Genomic DNA, 16609 nt, shown 5'->3' with positions numbered 1-16609 from the left:
AGGTCACTGACGGTGCAGAATCTGCACGTTCTCCACGTGTCTGCGTGAGTTTCCTCCGGGCGCTCCGGTTTCCTCCCACAAGTCCCGAAAGACGTGCTTGTTAGGTGAATTAGACATTCTGAATTCTCCCTCCGTGTACCCGAACAGGTGCCGGAGTGTGGCGAGTAGGGTATTTTTACAGTAATTTCAATGCAGTGTTAATGTAAGCCTACTTGTGACAATAATAAAGATTATTATTACATTCAAAGTGCACAATGACCGATCTATACATAAAAACAACAACCATTTCAAATATTCAAATGAGCCTGGAAAGCCTACTTCATTTGCTATTCATTTGTATGCTTGAATTAGGTCAGTGTCATCAGCTAGTCATAGCTTTATGAAAGGTTGGGTATTGTGATTTATTTGTACTTGTATGCCTATTTTGTGAGTTTTACTTTTTTTCCCCTGTAGCTTTCTAAAGATGGCAGCAAAAGTCCAGTTAATAATTCTGAAACCATAACTAGCCTACCAATCAGTATTCCACTGAGCACTGTTCAACCAAACAAGTTGCCTGTCAGCATTCCTCTGGCCAGTGTAGTTCTGCCAGTCCGTGCTGAAAAAGTGGTAAGTAATATTTGGCTCAATTTGAAGTATTACAAGTAATAGAATTGAGAATTTTTCGGTTGGCTAAAATAACATTTCCATGTCCAGTCTCTTCTAAGGTGTCCTATCAAGTTGGAAAAAGGGGTTGTACTTCCAGCAGATGTAATATCATCGCTCGTCTTGACTAATTTCCCAATTCATCCCTTCACATTGCATAATGTCCACTTAGATTGCTGCTACGATTCCAAAAACCTGAATTGTTAGTTTCTTGTATGCCTTGCATAGGCCTATAGCTTTGCTGGCTTGGAATCTTGAGATGAGCTCTATGTGGAATGGGTTTCTGGGTCATAGCATCACCTGTGTTGTTCCATTCACCAGAGCAGATATTTACCTTCTCTAGCTCAAACCTCCAGAGAGTAATTTATATTTTTCTCTGTGTCTGCCCTTTCTCTCTCGCTCTTTTTTGGTGATATCATCTACAAACCTGGTTTTCATTTGCTAATAATACACAACTCCTACCTCATCTGCATTACTCTTGATTTTACTGTTACTGCTATCCTTGACAGCCTTCCTTTTATCTAAATGTTAGCAAAGTTCTAGGTGCTTTACTTCGCACCAGCCTCTGCCACCAGCTGTCATTGGTTCTCCATCTGCTATAATTGGTCCATCAGATGTAAATCTCCGTGTTCTAACTTTAATTCTGAGCTGTTTTGATTTTCATTGAGTTTTTTTCCATCTCTGGCAATCCCTATTTCTCCCTTAACTGCTAAGCAATAATCTGCACCATTAGTTAAATTTAGCTTTCAAATGCTCCTCATTAATTTTCCATTTTTCACCTGTCATGGGTGTCAGCTATTGCAAAACTCCCCAAGTTCCACTTCCTGATAAAGGTCCTTCATGCGTATTGCTTTAATGGTGCTGGCTTCCTTCAATATTGAGTTCCAAGTCCTTCTCATTTCTTTATATCCCAATGTAGTTTCATTCCACCGTACGTCACCAATTATCCCGGGGCATTTTCCCTGTCATTGGAGGTTGATTCAAAACTTGTGCCTCTGTGTGAAAGCTCATTGCATCTTATCTATTCAATCTTGTCTCCCTTTTTTACAATCTGATAAGGTGCCAAGTCGAAGGTTATTTCAGAAAATAAAAGCTTATGTAAAAGGGATACCATAATGGCAGGGATAAAAGATTGGTTGGCTAGCTGCAATCAGTAGGCATAAATGGGTCTTTTTCAGGAACAGCTAAGATGTAATGAGTAGTATGCCACAGGGATCAGTGCTGGGATCTCAACTGTTTACAATATAAATGATTTGGATTAGGTGATGTTTGCCAAATTTGCTATTGACACATTGGTAAGAAAGTAAATTGTGAAGAGTACACAAGGAGGCTAAAATATGTAGATGGGTTAAGTGAGTGAGCAAATAACCTGGCAAATGGAATATAATTTGGGCAAATGTAAAATAGTCAATTTTGGCAGAAGGACTAAAGAAGCATATTATCTAAAATGATGAGTGATTGCAGAACTCCAAGGTTCAAAGGAGTATTGGTCCTAGTGTATGAATCACAAAAGGCGAGTATGCAGGTTCAGCAAGTAATTAGGAAAGCTAATAAAACTTTATCATTTATTATGAGGGGAGTAAGGAGGGTATGTTTCAGTTGTACAGGGTGCTAGTGAGACTGCATTTGAAATACTGTGCACAGTATTGGTCACCTTCTTTAAGGAATGATGTAAATATGTTGGAAGTAGTTCAGAGAAGGTTTACTGGCCTAAATTCTGGCATGGGTGGATTGTCATATGAAGAAAAGTTAGACAGGTCCAGCAGGTAACTGAAATTTAGAAGAGTACGAAGCGACTTCACTGAAACATACAAAATTCCGAGGCGTTTTGACAAGGTGGATATGGAGAGGATGTTTCCTGATGTGGGAGAATCTAGAACCCGGGGTCACTGTTTGGGTTACCCATTTAAAACGGAGATGAGGCAAAATCTTTTCACTTAAAAGAGTTGAATCTTTGGAACTCTCTTCCTGAAAAGGTGGTGGAAACAGTTTTTGAATAAGGCAGAGGTGGATAGATTCTTGGTAAGTGAGGGAGTGATGCGTTATTATGGTAGGTCGGATGCAGATTTGGGGTTACTCACAGATGAGCCATAATCTATTAAATGGTGGAGCAGGCTTGAGGGGCTCCATTGCCTGCCTACTCCTTGTTCATATGTATGTTATACACTCCTCTAATCCTTAACACACTGGCCTACCTTTTCCACTTGTGTGATCCAAATTAAACAAATGCAAATTGTTGCTGATTTTAAGTTATTTGTCCTTGGCCATCTCTTGAAGTTTACCTGTCCTGACCAGGTTATACTGGAGCAAAATAAATATTTACCAATATTACTTCTAAAGGAACTAACTATAGCTATTTTAGACCAGTTTCCCAAGTTTTTGGGGGGATGGGGGTGCAGTGGGCATGATGCCTGGAGCAGCCTCTTCATTATCAGGGAATGCAAAGGACATGCCATCACGAGTAAAAATAAAGTCGCCATAGTCCCTGCTGACCATAGGTGCTTTCCCCTTTGAGGACGAGAGCTGACTGGTGGTGATTTAACCTGAGGATCACCACACCTTGGGCGAGGGGCATGTTTGAAAAGGCGGGCCTTCATTAATAACCTCCACTAGTACGGGACTTCTCAAAAATAATATAAATTTGGTAAGGACATTGGGGACAGTTGAGAAACGAGACAAAAATGCAATTCCAGGGCTTAGCAAAGGGAACTTTGGAGGAAGTCTGGCCCTATTGGATAGGGGAAGGAAGTGGCAGAGGATACTGATCAGGTAGTCTTGTTAATGGCAAAGAAGCCCATCACCTGACTCGAGAGAAGGGCAAAGGAACGAGTTTCTTAAGATTGCAGATGAAGGATGCTTTTAAATTACACATTCACTGAATGAATTAAAGCTCTGTGATACTCTACAATTTAATTATTTTTGCATTTCATTGCTCCTGGTTTCTGTGCAGGTTGCTTAGATTTTTAAGAGAAGGCAATATCAAACATTCGTTTTCTTGTAAATTATTTTAGAATCAAATCATTTGTTGATGTTTTTGTGAAAATATCAGTTCATTTGATATATTTTACAGAGAAGCACACCTAGCCCCATTCACGTTTCAAATCGTGATTTACCAATGCTTGACAAACAATATGGTGCTACCTATGGAAATGTGGCTGGAAATAAACCACAGTCTTTGGCTAACTCAGGTACTTTATTTTTGACTTTGTGTTGGAATTAACATTGAGCAGGTTGCATTTGTGTTTGATTAAATGATATGAAAGTACTTGAGTTGGTTCGATCAGAATTTTTAATTTATCTTCTAAAGTAACATGAATATTATACTCTATTGATGTATCATAACTACTTAGACCATTTGTATTACGGTGCTTTTGTATAACCCTGCATGCTTTGCTTTTAATAAATTGTTGGCAGAAGGGGATTTCGAGTAAAATGTTATCTTTTCAAAAGTATCATTTGAAGTGATATATGTATCTGCAAATTTACAAATAATTTGAAGCTAAATGTATTAGAAGTCTGGAATTATATCTTGCATCTTCTATGTGGTTATGTATGAATGAACATGGATGTACCATATCATTGAGGAGAAATCAATCCTTGATATTTTGGAAATGTTTTCACTTTTTCATTTTAATATATACATACATGCCAGGCAATAATAAAAACTGAATGGCAGATTCTTTATCAAAGCTGGTTTGTTACAATGTGATTATCGTTTTGTAGGTTTTTGTTACTCAGCTGGCTCTGTGGCAGTCAATGGAGTCCATTCTGGTTCTCCCATCCAGTCAACGCTCAATAGTCATGAAAAGACATTATTAGAAGATTCTGATTCCACCAGTGTAGGTATCCTTGCCAACAGTTCTGTCTTGCAGAGCATAAACCCACAGCATCCAACAATGCACCTGATGCAGTCTCGGAATTCTGAACAAAACTCTACAACGACACAACATTCAGCTAGCCCGAGGCTGTCCAGTTCTCAAAACCCAACAAGTTCTCCAAGCACTGGTGGGGTTTTACAGTATGCGGATACACAAAAGACCTTCTCGGAGGTAATAAAAAAAGATTTACAGTCAGACCAAGGTGCCTCGGATCAGGAGAATGAATCCAAACGGAGAATAATATTTTCCACTGCTAATGGTGGAAGTATAAAGCAACCTACTTTAAATAAACAGCCTCCTATTACTTCAGCCATCAAGTTGGAATCTGGGCAGATGATAACACAAGAAGGAAAAAAGAAGGGCCGAAGAAAACGTTCTTCTATGACATCCAATTTAAATGCAGGCAGCTCTCCTAAAAGGAAATCCCTACTCGCTGCACTAGGACTTTCTTCAGGATCTCCTTTGAATATAAGTTCCATGGTACGTGATTTGATTTATTCCAATCTTTGTGATTATTTTGGAAGGGGGCACTTACTTTTGACTTCAAACCTATCTGAATATTCTTTGTTGTTGTATTTGCAGTCCAAATGCCGTAATATGTTCCCCAACGGATGTTGTCTTAGTATGGCTATTTTAGGGCTGTACAGATAAGCCAATTTTTTCTTTTCAAGTAGTTATATTTGTATTCATTCTTTAGCCTCTGTTGAAATTATCTTGGAAGACAGCCTCGTTTAAGAAATTTGTGCCGTAGTCTAATGCAATGTTTCTTGCCTCCTATCTCTGTCATTAACCATAGAGTGCATGTTTTTGTTAGTTACTAAACTTTCTTCGCGTTCTTGTCAAATGTAGAAGTTCCATTTTTTATAAAAAATAAACTGTTTCCTTGAATTTAGTTTGTGTTGTAAACCCATTTTCTAAAGTTTAGTGGATGCCACCCTGTATCATGGGCTGTTCAGGTACACCTTGATCTCAACCTCCGTTAAGTTGAACCCTGCAGGCGTTGGTTCACAACGGACCATAGCTTGAAAATTTAATTGGAAATGTGATTTGTCTGAATGACAGTTGACTAGACCCTGATTCCTCCATTTCATGTATGAAAACGTGCCCCCAGGGCTTTTGATTTATGTTTTGCTGCAACGACTAGTTAGTACTGGGGCAACTTTGGCATCACCCAGTGCTGAAGTACCAATACTTGATCAAATTGCCTATTGTGTGCCGGTTTATTGGTGATGGACAAGCAATATGCCCCCTTGTTCTGAGGGCTATGACAAAAGAATGCTCACCAAAGGAAGGACATCAAAATTTAAAGGTGAGAGTGTATACAGATATAGTGCTGACTTAATCACATTGGATTGCTGTACCTAACTCTGGTGAATACAGCTTCCAAGTAAACCATGTGCATTTTCAGAGTCCCCAGTGTTGACTGCGGCCCAAGATTGTTTAAGACAATATATTTGGGAAGTGATTATTGTTTTGAAAAAATATAGATTTAAGTAAAACAATAATAAAAATAGATTAAGGAAAGTTTTGTATTAAACCAACCTTTAATCTTTTTTGCTTGCCTACCTGTCTTAGTTGAGGTTTCCACCATTCATTTTTGTTGCTGAGGATGGTGCTTGAATTGGAACCTGTTTGGCTTTACTGAATAAAACCGAGGTTTATTTGAAGCCAATTAAATTAATGCCATAACAGTGATTGACTTAATCTGCGACAATGTTGGAAAGGTTTTATTTGTTACTCTGAAACAACCCTTGCTCCCTGTTCCTTTCTTCCCTTGGTCAAGAAGGTATTAGTCCTATATCTTATTTTAATTGGTTTGACCTGAGAACCCTTGGCCTACCCCCAATGTTGAATTTATAATAGTCTCCAGTTTATCCTTGGTGTCCTATCAATACGAAACTCGCCTCTTAACCCAAAACCCCTCAAGACAACATTCCTGCCTAACCCCAAATTCCTTTCATCCCTCCCCCAAATTATCGAGAATCTACCTACTCTGCCCCTAAAAACATTCAAAAGACTCTGCTTCCACTGCCTTCTGAGGAAGAGAGTTCCAAAGACACTCCCTTTAAAAATAAAGGGTCACCTATTTCAGACAGTTACCTTGGTTCTAAATTCTCCCACAAGAGGAAGCATCCTCTCCACATCCACCTTGTCAAGACCCCTCAAAATCTTGTATGTTTCAGTCAAGTCACCGTTTTACTCTTCTAAATTCCACCGGATACAAGCCTGGTTAATGAAGGGGATCCAGTGGATGCGGGCGGCACAGTAGCACAGTGGTTAGCACTCGCTTCTCAGCTCCAAGGACCCGGGTTCGATTCCCAACTTGGGTTACTGTCTGCGCTGAGTCTGCGCACACTCCGTGTTGCGTGATTTCCCCAGTTTCCACCCACAAGTCCCGGAAGATGCGCTTGTTGGGTGAATTGGACATTCTGAATTCCCCCTTGGTGTACCTGAACAGGTGCCATGGTGTGGCGACTAGGGGATTTTCACAGTAACTGCATTGCAGTGTTAATGTAAGCCTACTTGTGTCAATAATGAAGATTATTATTTTATTTACATTTTCAGAACGCTTTTGACAAAGTCCCGCATAAGAGAATGTGTAAAATTCAAGTGCATGAGATTAGGGTAGTGTATTGAGATGGATAAAAAACTGGTTGGCAGACGGGAAACAAAAGTGTAGGAATTATTGGGTCTTTTTCAAATTGACAGGCAGTGATAGTGGGGGTACTGCATTTACCCTGTCCAGTCCTGTTACAGAATTTTATAGGTTTCTAGGGGATCCTCCCTCACTCTTCTGAACTACAATCCTAACTGATTCAATCTCTCCCCATACATCAGTCCCGCCATCCCTGGAATCAGGCTGCACTCCCTCTAGACCAAGATCACTCTTCCTCAGATAAGGTGTGGCCTCACCAAGGCCCCGCATAATTACAGCAAGACATCCCTGCTCCTGTATTCTCTCGATATGAAAGCCAACATAGGTGCTCAAAACCCCAGCTATTCATAATATATTATTGATTTTAGATGAGGGAAATTTGCAGATAACACCAAGTTGAAATGAAATGAAAATGAAATGAAATGAAAATCGCTTATTGTCAAGAGTAGTCTTCAATGAAGTTACTGTGAAAAGCCCCTAGTCGCCATATTTTGGCGCCTGTTCAGGGAGGCTGGTGGGAGGGTGAGCTGTGAGGAGAATGCAGAGATCCTTCAGCGTGATTTTGACAAGTTGAGTGAGTGGGCAAATGAATGGCAGATGCAGTGTAATTTGGAGAAATGAGAGGTTATCCACTGCAAAAACGAAAAGACATATTATCTGAACGTCATAAATTAGAGTGGGAAATGTGCAACAAGACTGGGTGTCCTCATACACCAGTCACAGAAGGTAGCATGCAGGTACAGCAGGTGCTAAAGAAGGCCAATGGTATGTTGGCTTTCATAGCGAGAGGATTTGAATACAGGAGCAGGGATGTCTTGCTGCAATTATGCGGGGCCTTGGTGAGGCCACACCTTATCTGAGGAAGAATGATCTTGGTCTAGAGGGAGTGCAGCCTGATTCCAGGGATGGCGGGACTGATGTATGGGGAGAGATTGAATCAGTTAGGATTGTAGTTCAGAAGAGTGAGGGAGGATCGCCTAGAAACCTATAACATTCTGTAACTGGACTGGACAGGGTAAATGCAGGAAGGATGTTCCTGATGTGGGTGTGTCCAGAACTAGAGGTCACAGTCTGAGGATACGGGATAGACCATTTGGGACAAAGATAAGGAGAAATTTCTTGACCCAGAATGGTCGGTTTGTGGAATTTGTTACCACAGGAAGTAGTTAAGGCCAAAAGATTGTATGTTTTCAAGAAGCCGTTACATATGGCACTTGGGGGCAAGGGGGTAGCAAAGGTTATGGGGGGAAAGTGGGATTGGGCTAATGAGTTGGATGATCAGCCCATGATCATAATAAATGGTGGACAGGCTCAAAGGGCCAAATGGCCACCTCCTGTTCCTATTTTTTTGTTAGCCCATCCCAACCTTTTCTGCAGACAGCCCTCTCGTTCCATGAGTAGGCATATGGGATACTTGCCTTTTTCAGCCAAGAGCTGGGAGGTTATAATGGAGCTGTATGAAATGCTTGTTAGGCTACTGCTGGAGTACAGTTTGGCTCACAACACTATAGGAAGGATGTGATTGCACTAAGGGCGCAGAGCAGATTCAGCAGCATGTAGCCTTGGCTGGAGCGTTTCAGCTATGAAGAGAGACTGGGTAGGCTGGGGTTATTTTCCTTTGAGCAGAGAAGGCTGAGGGGGGATCTGATGGAGGTGTACAAACTTATGAAGGACATAGGGTAGATTGAAAGGAACTTTTCCCCTTAGTAGCGGGGTCAGTAACCAGGGGGCATAGATTTACGGTAAGGGGCAGGAGATTGAGATTTGAGGAAAAGCCTTTTCACCTAGAGGGTAGTTAGAATCTGGAACTCTGTCTGACAGGGTGGCAGAGGTGGGAACCTTCAACATTTAGGAAGCATTTAGATGAGCACTTGAAACACCATAGCATATAAGATCAAGTGTTGGAAAATGGGATTAGAATAGATGCTTGACGGCTGGCACAGACCGATGGGCCCAAGGGCCTCTTTCTGTACTTTATGACTCTAGTCTAGTAAACCTTTGAACTGCTTCCAATGCATTTGCTTGCATTCTTCTATAAGGAGACCAATACTCTACACAGTACTACAAATATCAATGCCCTGTGCAACTGAAGCATAACCTCTCTCTTTTTATATTTAATTCCCCTTACAATAAATTAACTTTCCTAATTGCTTGCTGGACCTGTATACTAGCCTTTTGTGATTCCTACACTAGGACACCCTGATCCCTTTGTATCCCCAAGCTCCACAATCTTCTACCATTTGAATAATATGCTTTATTTTTCCTGATAAATGGATAATTTCACATTTTCGGACATTATACCCCCAATTGTCAGATCTTTGCCGACCTATCTATAACTTTTTGTAGCCTCCTTATGCGCCCTTCACAACACATCACCAGCTATCCTAGTGCCCATGATGTGGAGATGCTGGCATTGGATTGGGGTGTGCACAGCAAGAAGTCTTACAACACCAGGTTAAAGTCCAACAGGTTTGTTTCAAATCACTAGTTTTCGGAGCACTGCTCCCTCCTCAGGTGAATTTAGTGTCATCAGCAAAGTTAGCAACCATACTTTTGGTCCCTTCAGCTAAACTATGCATAGAAATTTTAAAAGGTTGACGCCCATCAACATTTGGTGATTGGTGGCACACCACTCGTTACATCTTGCCAACAAGTTCACCCATTATGCTGACTCCATTTACTGTTAGCAATCTTCTATCATTGCCAATATGCTACTCCCTAGACCACAATCTTTTTTCCACAATATTCTTCGATGTGACACCTTATCAAATGCTTTCTGGAAGTCTAAGTATGGCACGTCCACCAGTTCTCCTTTATCTACAGCATATGTTACTTCAAAGAACTCCAATACATTTGTTACACATAATTGTCTTTCACAAAACCATGTTGACTGTGCCTGATTAACTGCTCTGTCATATTGTCTTTAATAATAGCTTCTAACATTTTCCCAATGGGAGATGTTGAGCCTACGTTAGTTTCCTGTCTTCTGTGTCTCCCTTTTTTGAAGGAAATATTACATTCACTATTTTCTAATCTATTCCTGGAATCGGGAATTTTTGAAAATTAAAACCAGTGCATCAACTGTCTCCATAGCCACTTCTTTTAATACCCTAGAATGAAGTCCATCTGGACCCAGGGAATAGGCAGCTAGCAACAATTTCAACAAGATTCATCATGTGGCCCCTGTCTGCATTGCTTCCTGCACTTGATGGCGTCTTTGTTTTTGTATATGCTGGGGGTGTGGACTGACTAGAACACTGTTCAATTGGATTATGACTTACTCAAATTTACATCCTACTGTTTGTCAGTATATCTTCACTATAACGGGTTCAATCTGCTACTGTTTTTCATGTCAAAATATGAAGCTGATCTGATGCGTTGCTTGTGAAGCTTAAAGTGAATTTTATAATTATTATGGTTGACACAGTCTGCTTCAGCTTTCAGTTCTTATTCATACATGGTCCAAACAAGAAAATTCAATCTTAACATGAATTGTCAAATTATTTCCAAACTGTTTTGACGCTTGCTGAATAAAGGCAGTGGGTCACTATAATTGTCGTCTTTGATGAATTTTGCATATCATAATTAATTACACCCCACCACTTGTTGCCGAAGCTTCTTGGCATATGAAATGTTTCCAAAATGCAGGGAACATTACATCAAATATAGACACGTTACCAAATCATAAGTGTTAAATTTGTTTTTTTAGGTCAATAACATCAACCAACCTTTGGAAATAACAGCAATTTCGTCACCAGAAACTTCAGTGAAAAGCTCTCCCGTTCCCCATCAGGATAATGAAGGACCTTCAAGTTTGAAAAAGAAAAAGGTGTTTGCCTCCAATGGTGTTCATTATTCTCCACTTACATCTGACGAAGAGCAGGAGGAGGAAACTGAGCAGATTAATGGAAGGTAGGGCTCCTGTAAATAAAGAGGTGCAGAACTTTATAACTTTGCAGGATTTATATTTCAAAAATGGGTAATTTGTCATTGAAGCCAAGGAATATTTATTTAAATTGAAAATGATACCATTGCCTCTTATGTTCCCTGGGGCTTGATGAACACAATTACGTTTGCTACAAATGAAGGTAAGTACAATCCAATGGAATTAATTCAGAATTTATTATCCAACAGCCCTCAATAATTCTGTATAACTTGTGCACTTAATTAATTTCTATGACTATTGGTCAAGTTTGATCGAATTTGAGCATCTGATGAGTTAATCCTATGTTAAATTTTCTTTGCAGCGATTGGCAAAGTGGGTGGGTCTAATTTTATTTGAATGGGCATTTGGAATAATGGTAACTGTACTATAGCAATTTGGAGTTAACAAGAAATGCATGCAGCAGTTCTTGATATGTAGAAGTTAGATGAATGAATTTATTGAAAATCACATCTTGGAGACCATTTACTTGTCAGCCCTTTGTAGGTATAGCTGTTAGGGCAATATATAGAATCTTACAGTTGATGTTTTCTATACCTGAAAATTTGTACTATTAAATGTGTTATATGAAATCTTTTAAGACAGCAAAGCATTGTTTTTACCAGTAATATGAGCTTGAAAAGCAAAGTTTTGTGAAGTTTAAAAGGTTTGTCTGAACAGTTTTTCTCAGGCTCAGTCTTCATATGAGTAGCATGTGACACTGTCCTATCATGAGAGATAGAAGAAGCATTCATCGTGTCCCCCTGGGAAATTTGTCTGTACTTCATGGTTGCCAAGTTGTAAGGCATTGATTTTCTACCAGCAGAAAACTTGATTGTTATGGACAACTGAGTTTTTTTTAAAAAAACCAGTACAGTTGCTAAGTTCCTAGTTGTGGTTTGTATCTTCTTCAAAATGTTTATGAAGTTTGACTTTTGCTTGAAAATTTGACAGTATTTTACTTATCTAGCCTTGCTACTCTCCCAATAAAGTAGTATGGCTCTAGTTCAGCAACCCTTGGCATCTGATCATTTCAAGGTATGATTTTTTAAATTCCTGTCGATGTCCTAAATCACCTCATCATACAAAATTGAATTACCTTGTCAGTAGAAACTAGAGGCTTCATTTGGCAGCATGGTGGTTAGCATAAATGCTTCACGGCTCCAGGGTCCCAGGTTCAGTTCCAGGCTGGGTCACTGTCTGTGCGGAGTCTGCACGTCCTCCCCGTGTGTGCGTGGGTTTCCTCCGGGTGCTCCGGTTTCCTCCCACAGTCCAAAGATGTGCGGGTTAGGTAGATTGGCCATGCTAAATTGCCCGTAGTGTCCTAAAAAGTAAGGTTAAGGGGGGTGGGGTTGTTGGGTTACGGGTAGAGGGTGGATACATGGGTTTGAGTAGGGTGATCATTGCTCGGCACAACATCGAGGGCCGAAGGGCCTGTTCTGTGCTGTACTGTTCTATGTTCTATTTGACCATGTTTGCTGAGACTGTTGATCTAGAATTCAAAAGGTATATTTGAGGTGCAGGGAGGGTTTGAATTCCTAAATTTGATAAGCATATATTTAAAGAAAAAAAATCAAATCAATCATGAGGTTAGTTAGAAACTAAATGCGAGCACAAAATAGATTCAGAATTGTTCCAGGAAAGCTTCAATAGCTGGCAAGTGTTCCATGTGAATGAATAGGGGCAAAGCACTGTAGTGCTCTTGGGCCAATAGAGCTTTTATTAAACACAATTTGTGTTTATATTGCGCATGCAGAGCCAGTGTGGGCTCAGTGGACTAAATGGCTTCCTTCTGAGTTGGAATGGTTCAATGATTCTAACACCGTTAAGGTAATAAAACATCCCTTTGCTTCACAGAAATGCTATCAAGCAAAATTTGACACTAAACCATATAAGGAAATGTTCAGAAATATTACCCAAGCACATAGCTTCAACTCCCGGTTTACTCCTGTAGTCTTACCACAAAATACCATGTCCATAACGTCTAATAGGAGTGGATTATTTATGGTATACTTATTAACTTGTCCTGTGTTACAGGAGTGTTATCTACTTTGAAATAGAAAATATTACCACTCAAACTATTCCTTAACAACGCATTAAGTAAAGGTATTATCTAGAGAGTTACATCAGTGTTTCCATGGAGATAAGATTTACAATATTTTATCGTAAATGTATGTGCTGACAACAACAATGCCCATCTCTGCTCCAGCTCGCTGCTGTATCATTGTCAGTGGTCGATGATATGTTAGTAAAGTAAATTTCCACCCAAATAAGTATTGGTAAAAACGTTTGATCCCGAAAATTATGTTTAGAATTTTCTTCTCTATCTGTGCATAGTTTGTTTCTGCTTTGTTCAAGGATCTTGACCTTCCCTTCCCCATTGGGCATTATGTGAGAAACCACTGCTCCCACCCTATATGGTGATGCTTCGCATGTCATTTGCAATGGTGCCTTCGGATCAAGGTGTAGCAGGACGTCTGAATTTAGTCATGCCTCCTTAGCTTTTATGAAGGCCTTCTCACACTGATCCTTCCACTTCCTGTTTTGACATTATAAATTGTGTAAAGGTCTGAGAATAGTTGCTAGATTAGAGACAAACCTTCCATAATAGTTTAATTTATAATCTTTATTGTCACAAGTAGGCTTACATTTACACTGCACTGAAGTTACTGTGAAAAGCCCCTCGTCGCCACATTCCGGTGCCTGTTCGGGTACACGGAGGGAGAATTCAGAATGTCCAATTCACCTAACAAGCACGTCTTTTGGGACTTGTGGGAGGAAACCGGAGTGCCCGGAGGAAACCCACGCAGACGGGGAGAACGTGCGGACTCCACACAGACAGTGACCCAAGCCGGGAATCTAACCTGGCACCCTGGAGCTGTGAAGCAACAGTGCTACCCATTGTGCTGCCCACATAATATGCCCAAAAATAAACAAAGTTGATGTATGTTTTGAGGTACAGGTGCCTCAATTATGGCTTTTACTTTTGAAGGTGATTTGTGCAGTCTCTTTGCATCTATGTTGTGCCTCAGGTATTTTGCAGAGGATTTGGCAAATTCACATTTATCCTTCCGTACTCGTAGTCCATAATCCTCTCGTCACTGGAGTGTAGCATCTAAGTTTTGAAGCTCTTCATTCATTTCCAATAACGGAAATGTCATCCAAGTACCACTGGGCACCTAGTCCGCTTAGAATTTGACTTGTGTCTCATTGAAATAACACAGGTGCAGACGTGATGCCAAATCGAAGCCTTTTCTATCTGACAAGTCATTTTGTGTGTCAGAATTGTTAAATATTGTTGTGAATCAGGATCTATATTTATCTGAAGATAAGCTTGATGAAAGTAAACTTTACTGAAATGCTGGCCTCCAGCCAACCCATCAGTTAAAGGCAGAGGGTACTGCTCTGCACAGCACCGGATTGACAGTTACTTTAAAATCGCCACATTTTCCTACTGAACCATCTTTCTTCTTCACGGGTACAATGGGCGTTGCCCAAACACTTGCATTAATGGGTTCGTGGACCCTTGTCTTGACCAGCCTTTTAATTCTGCCTCACCCTCAAGCTTCATGGCATATGGCATGGATGTAGCCTTTGTTTGGCTTTCACCCTTCATCTTTAGCTTGACAGATATCTTTTATGCGTCCCAGCTCTCCTTAAAGACTGGCATGTTTCTTTAATATCTTCAGTAGACCTGCTTTGGACTCAGACATGAAATTCATATCAGCCCAGTTTTGCTTGATTCTCTCTAGCCAAGTTCTCTCCATTAGGGCTGGGTAGTTACCTTGAACGACATGCAGAGACAAGTCTGCGGCCTGTCAGTTTAGCTGCACATTTACATCAATACGGCCTCTCCACAGCAGCACTTCTCCAATATTTGTTTTAAGAGTTTTGGGGTTTCTTTGGGTAAACAGTTTCTAATACCAATGAAATGGCTGTGCCAGTGTCCACCTCCAGTTTTACCAGTTGTCCATTTAGTAAAGGAGTGACCCAGTAACGATTAGTTGTGCCCGCAATGCCCAATACGTTCAACAGCAGTTCGTCATCTGACTGTGACACAGGTCCCTTTTACATGCCTGTTTTGTATCATGTGGATACCCTTCCCTCTATTCGATTTTTCACTTGGTGCATGTTTATTAAAGTTTTATATATTAACAAACAATCAGCCAAAACACAAGAATACAAATGTTACAAACAAAGACAAAGAGTAACTACCTTTAACACTATACTTAAAACCCTTAATAGCTGACCGTGTCCAGATCTTTGAAAAAGGAAATGAACAATTGCCATCTCAGATAGAATCTCTCCATTGGACCCATAATGGTGAATTTAATTTTCTCTAAGTGCAAGAAGGGCCGTAAATCCTCCAAGCAGCTAGAGGCACTGGGCGGAACGGGAGATCTCCGGCAAAGCAGTATTCACCTCCAGGCTATCAGTGGGGCAAAGGCAACAACGAGTGCCTCTACCCCAGAGTGAACAGCAGGTGAATCCCCAAACCCCAAATATGGCTACCAGTAGACTTGGAAGTGAGTATCTCTGACATGGTGCTTAAGAAGGATGCCTAAATCAGCTGGGGTAAGCGAACGGCGATCGCAACTGTTCTTAACATTTAGAAAAAACCCACTCATCTTTGTCTTGTTCAGATGCATCCTATGTAGCACCTTGAAATGAATCGGGCTCAACCGAGCACATGCAGATGTCAAGGGCCTCTCTCCCAAGTCTCGCTAGTGAGTATATGGCCCAGTTCAAACTTCCCATTTTGCCTTTGCCCTCGCAGAGGGGAAGGATTGGACGAGAGAATGTGACCATGTAGGTCTGAGATAGACCCTCTACCAGACTGAACCGAGGATAGAATCCTCTTCAGCAAGGAGGAATGTGGAGCCAGAGGAAAAGAAAGCAGTACGAGAGAAATTGTGAACTTGAAAATAGTGAAAAAGATGAGTTGGAAAGCTGAAATTTGTCCACTAATTCTCTAAAGCTAGCAAACCTCCCCTCCATGAACAAATCGCCAAAGTGCTCACAACCGAGTTAAGTGTTGAGTCCAGCCCGTAAGAAAAGTTGATTGTTGCAGATAGGGGCCAGTGAAGATGTGGAGAGAAAGTTTCAAATGTTGTTGAAACTGATAAAAAGAGGAGACCACCACTGGGTTAAGGAGAATCTAGCAGTAGAAAACGGAAATGGTGCAGTAACTATGGTAAGGAGAGTGAATGTAGTGCAAGAGTGAACCTCCCATTAGGCCCCAGTTTAAACTGGGATCGCTAATCCGCAATAACGTTTCTTTTTTGGATATTAGCCACCCGTAAATAAAATAATACCTATGGGAGGGCATATCCCTCTGGAGCCGAACACTGCAAATTCTGGGATTTTTAACCGCCCAAAAAGAAGCTGATGTCAATTTACTAATCTTAATAGAAAAGGATTTTGGGTGGAAAATGGGGAGGCGTTGAAAGAGAAATAAAAACCTAGGGAGCATTGTATAACAAGCAAATCCAAGAGGCAAATTTATGGACG

General features: G+C 40.6%; 1 protein-coding gene across 11 annotated transcripts in view; it reads left to right on the top strand.

Moving 5' to 3' along the window:
• Nucleotides 1-16609, top strand: part of dot1l (DOT1-like histone H3K79 methyltransferase) — a 143756-nt gene that overhangs the window by 105189 nt on the left and 21958 nt on the right. For all 11 annotated transcript variants that reach the window (XR_005457956.1, XR_005457957.1, XM_038776965.1 and 8 more), the window contains 4 exons: nucleotides 454-606; nucleotides 3713-3830; nucleotides 4366-5000; nucleotides 10886-11088. Coding sequence is in view for 9 of the 11 variants with exons in the window: in XM_038776965.1 (XP_038632893.1) it covers nucleotides 454-606; nucleotides 3713-3830; nucleotides 4366-5000; nucleotides 10886-11088 (1109 nt within the window). In the remaining 2 variants the exon portion in view is untranslated. The remainder of the gene's footprint in view (nucleotides 1-453; nucleotides 607-3712; nucleotides 3831-4365; nucleotides 5001-10885; nucleotides 11089-16609) is intronic.

This window comes from Scyliorhinus canicula, chromosome 18, assembly GCF_902713615.1.
Source record: "Scyliorhinus canicula chromosome 18, sScyCan1.1, whole genome shotgun sequence".
In the NCBI taxonomy this organism is placed as follows: Eukaryota; Metazoa; Chordata; class Chondrichthyes; order Carcharhiniformes; family Scyliorhinidae; genus Scyliorhinus; species Scyliorhinus canicula.
The sequence above is the reverse complement of the archived record's forward strand: the minus strand, read 5'-3'. Positions and strand labels throughout refer to the sequence as shown.